The sequence below is a fragment of the Arachis duranensis genome, chromosome 7 (genome assembly GCF_000817695.3).
Source record: "Arachis duranensis cultivar V14167 chromosome 7, aradu.V14167.gnm2.J7QH, whole genome shotgun sequence".
Lineage (NCBI taxonomy): Eukaryota > Viridiplantae > Streptophyta > Magnoliopsida > Fabales > Fabaceae > Arachis > Arachis duranensis.
Window position 1 is genome coordinate 13209651 of NC_029778.3, and position 5259 is coordinate 13214909.

At 30.5% G+C, this 5259-nt stretch overlaps 1 protein-coding gene across 1 annotated transcript in view; it reads left to right on the forward strand.

Moving 5' to 3' along the window:
- The window catches only part of LOC107457855 (uncharacterized protein At1g66480), a 3234-nt gene extending 2123 nt beyond the window's left edge, over positions 1–1111 (forward strand). Inside the window, exon 2 of the mRNA XM_016076029.3 lies at positions 784–1111. Coding sequence (XP_015931515.1) covers positions 784–852 — 69 coding nt within the window. The 3' untranslated portion in view covers positions 853–1111. The remainder of the gene's footprint in view (positions 1–783) is intronic.
- Positions 1112–5259: the final 4148 nt, after the last annotated feature.

The following is a 5259-nucleotide window of genomic DNA, read 5'->3' on the forward strand; positions in this document are numbered from 1 at the left end:
AAACGGTGAGTTATGAGAAAATGGTTGGTAGGTTGTGTACTTTGGTGTACACATTTTTTAAATTCTTAATTAGGTGAATTAGGAAGTTTCTTAAATTGTTAACGTCTCGCCTTAAAATGGAAAAGAAATTTAAAACATTAATTTAAGAATGACCGAAATGGAAGTCAATTGATAGATCTCATTAATTATAGGTTGAACCATACCATATCCTTGCTTATTTTCTGCCCAAAAAATATAATTAATAAACCAAGGTTAATCAATAACCATTATGACATCTTACATGTTTGGTGTCCAATTATTATATCTTTTTGTTATGGTGTCTACTTGGATATGTATAAAGCAAAATATTGGCTTATGTGTACCACATGGCATTAGGGCAATGATTCCATTTTATTTGATAAATTTATGTGAATGCATTTGATTTAATTTGGAGAACAAGTTCCCAATTTGTATAACATTGCATGTGCACTTGTTCCTCGTTTTCTTCTCAAGACACCTATAAAATTAAATAATGTGTTTTTGGAGACTTTGACTTTGGATGTATTCAAAATTCAATATATCCAGAAAACAAAGAGATGAAAATATCAAAGGAAAGAAAAAATCAATGCTACTTGTAGTTTGGTAGCGATACATTTCATTTTCTAATTAATAAGTCACACTTAACAATTCTTTTTTTTTTTGGATCAAATACTTGCATTCACATTTAACTATCAAATATTTTAATAATATTAATTATTTATAGTAGTTATGCTAATTTTCTTCCTTGAATCTTGTATTTTGCAGAAACGAGTGAGTTTTAGTCCAATCCAAAATGAAGAAATTATTAATGCAGAGGAAACTACTTTACAATAGTATTTCTAGCTTGAGTAGCAATATTTTTTCTTTCTCTTGTAGTTAAAATATATACATGGCAATGCTTATGAAAAAGCATGTTAATTTTGTTCTAGGATCTGTAGTGACTTGGATCACTATGTGAGAGCATTTATATGGATAAATTTAAAACAAAAAAAAGGGGGTATGTATATAGTGGTTTAGAAGGTTAATCTCTTGTTCGAATTTGTACCTCAATGTTACTGGTAATTTGGTAGCAATACATTTGATTTTCTAGTTAGCAATTCACATTTACATATTATTATATTTGGATCAAACTTTTACAAAATATACATAATTATTTTGAAAATAGTGCACTCTCTTTGTATTCTCCGTATCTACTCTTGATTGGTTAAATCACCTAATCACCTAATTCTTTGTATTCTCTTTATCTCTCCACCCTCTCTCACCAAATTCAGAGTAAAACTATGGTGCTTTATTGTCAAATTATGGGAATTTAGATTCAATAGAAAGAACAAATGACGGTAGAAAATAAATGGGTTTGGCTCTAAATGTGGGTTTTGAAATATTGTTATTGATATGTCCGTTACAACCTAATCAAAACAGCTATAAATCAGCTTTACACGTTATAATTTGGTTCGAGGCGTTATAATTTAAATTGGTTTTATACGAAAAACATACACCATGCGTTTTTATATGATATTATTACTCTTCAATAAAAATAATTGCAAAAAGCATAACCGTTGGTGTCTAATCTCATATATAAAAGGTAAGACATTCTATCTTTAGAATTTAGATATAAATACACATTAAACTGACATAAATATCACAGTGCTTTTTGAAGATATTCTCTCCCTTTGTTCTTCCTACGACAAGACATTCTCTTTCTACGAATAATTCAGTCATCCAAACAATAAGTTCAGAGAGAGGACAAAAAGTCCAAAGTTGAATGTCAAGAAAACGAGTTATATCAAGCTCATCCACACAAGAACAGTTATGTTAGAACAAATAATTTAATAATTCATATCATCCATATTAAATTACCAAAAATTTATATCATGATGCAGAAGTGTACTTATACTCATAAAAGTTATTGTTTGATTGAAGAATTATTTTAGTCTTCTTCAATTAAAACCTTCTATATCTATGATAGGGTTGATTTGTAACTCTTCTAATGAAAAAAGAATTAGAGAAATGGTTTTGATATGTTGGAGTCCGAAACCTGAAATTACTATCTATATATGTGATTACGTTTTTTTGGTTTTCCATCGCGAATCTAAGCTCCATTTAAGGGTCTGCCGCTGGCCAATAGATTACTGCATACACAAGATGGAATTCGAACACCGACATTTACTTAAGCGAATAAGTGAGCTGACAACAACCCAATTTGGTTTCAGATGTGATTACTTACTAAACAAATAAATTGCCATTGTGCTAGGGCCTCGACCACACCTTTGTGGTATTTGATAAGTAAAGACAATGAATAATTGGACCAAAGTTGTAAGTGGCAAGCTAACCACCATCATGTTATTATTGGGCCATAAGCCCGCAATTAGAAAGTTTTTGTACGAGTCGCCAAAAAAAGTTTTAAGTAGGACAAAAAGGTCTGATAGACAAAAAAGACAATAAAATTCATGAAATAAGAACCACGTAAACGTGGTTTGATGATTCATACGTTTCTTAATCAAAATGTTCTTTTTTTTTTTGGTCAAGAATCAAAATGTTCAAAGGTGGTTTTTTGGGTCTACATCTGGGGCTTGCAAGGAGATCTAGACCACACTCAATCAGACAGACTCGAACCCAACCGACCCGGACACAACTCACAAGGCAGCGATTCCATGGTCTCTTTCCTCGCGCATTTTCGGTACATACATTTTTGTATCCTCTTCTTTATCTTTAGTAGATGATTGGTGACAAAAAAAGAAAAACATAATAATTGGGATGCTATTTTTGACCCCACAAAATCACAAACCTTACCCAAAAATAAAAAATTAAAAAAATCCTCAAAAGTAAATATTATCAATAAATATGGGATTCAAATTTTAGAAGATTGTAAAGCTCCAAAACAATAGTTTGGTTACATTTTTAACCTAATAAAATTTATATTACCAGTGATAAGTTTTCAATATATTATTATTGGTTTAAAATTTATTAAATTTTATTTTTCCATATTGATAATTATATTTTTTAGTATTTTATTTTTCGGATAAAATATTATTTTAGTCTTTAATATTTAAGTTAAATTTTAATTTAATTTCAAACATCTTATTTTAGTTTTGAAAAATGTTAAACGGATTTAATGTTGTCTAACTATTAAATTTGATACGAATAATTAATATATTAAAGAGGTAATAACGTTTGATTTCAATATAAGAGAAATCAACTCTCCAACAATTACCGATATAAATGATTTTTCTTATATTTTGGAGTGCTAGTGTTCTCCTAGTGTTTAAATTTTTATACAAAAAAAAAGTCTTACAAAAAAGTTTTGATTATACTGTTAGCGTTCACGTCTCTCGTTCGGTCGCTCCATTATATTCATATCAAAATTTTGTGAAAAGAAAAAGTAAAATTCTTTCTTTTGGTTTGAAGTCAACAAAAATGACTAGAAGTTACCAATAGTACAAGTGAAAAATGATGAGGTTTCAAAAAAATTAAAAAACATTATATAACTTAAACTTGGTCTAAAATTAAGTATGTTCTTATCAAATTGAAAAACACATGAAGCTTTGCAAGTTGTCCAACTTGCATAGTCAAAGTTCTAGTAAAAAATTGCAACTTGAAGATAAGCTAATTTTAATTGCAATCTTTGACTTAGTCAAATAATGAGTTGTTACTTGATATTTATCAACTTGTCATACAGCTTGATAAAGATGAATGTGGAAGAGGACTCTAGTACACACTTGTGTAATTTGTGCAAGTGGTTCATAATATGCAATTTGTGCACAACTTGATCAACTTGTAAACCAAATGCACCTCCCCAAAATATTATATATAGGTGGTTAGGGTATTTACTAATGGATGTCATGTTTTGCATAGAATTAATGAGTGAAACTTAGAGAGAAATGTAATAAGGTTTCTCATATGTGTAATCTTTTTGCATGAATTATAGAGGAGCGCTAGAGGGCCAACAAGTTTTGTGATTTGTAGCCATCAATTAGCCATTATTGGTATTTTTAATGGTGTGAGATTTTATCCAATCGTGTGGGATTACTCACTTTTCTTTTGCTGGTTAAGTACTGGCCAAATTTTAATAAAAGTGCTACCCCCTAAACTTTCTCCTTTTATAATATGTAAGGTAATATTATAGACTTTTCTATGTATTGTGACAAATTGTAATTTCACCATTTTATCATATTATTTTCACTATTGTTTATATTTTTGTTTAGTTCCATCTATTTCTCATTCGTAAATTTTAGTTGCGTTATTTTGCCCCTATTAACTTTGGTACCTAATAGTGATATCAGAGCTCTAAGTTCTTAATCTTCCGCTACAAAGGGACAAGTTAGTGTCAAAACCATGACAACAAAATTTAAGATTGAGAAATTTCATGAGAATAACTTTTTCTTTTGGAAATTGAAGATCAAGACAATTTTAAAAACGGAGAATTGCTTAGAAGAAATAGAAAACAGGCCTACCGACACTCCTGATGACAAGTGGAAAGAGATGGACAAAAATACCATTGCCAATTTACACTTGACTACAGTAGATTCTATATTATCAAGCATTTCGGAGAAACAGATAGCAAAAGAGATTTGGGAGGAACTCAATAAGTTGTATGTGACAAAGTCACTTCACAACAGGATATTCATAAAAAAGAGGCTCTTTACTCTTCGTATGAGTGAATCCACATCAGTGACGGATCATATCAGCAATATTAATATTGTATTTTCACAACTAACAACCATAAAGTGTCAGATTGTAGAAAATGAACGTGTTGAACTTATTTTTCAAAAGTTACCATACTCGTATGATCAATTCCGATTTGATGATGATGATGTTGCTGCTGCTATTCTTGAAGAAGAAAGCAGGCACAAAAATAAAGATGATCAAACGAAAAGTTCTAAGCAAGCAGAAGCTTTGTTGGTGATGAGAAGTAGATCAACAGAAGGTGGCTCTAATGGGAGTCAAAATCGTGGTAGATCAGAGTCTCGAAAGAAGAACTTTACTTGTTAATCTTGGGTTGTTGGATTCTCAAGGGTATAAGATTAATATGAAAGTAGATTATTGAAGGTGACTAATGGTGCTCGTGTGATCATGAAGGCAAAACAGTATAACAACCAATCTCTACTTACTTTTCTGAGATACAATTCGAGACGCAGAGGCATCAGTTGCATCTGCAGACCAAGAAGACACAACGATATTATGACATCACAAATTAGGTCACATGTTAGAACGTGATCTACAGGTTCTTGCATAATGTAATCT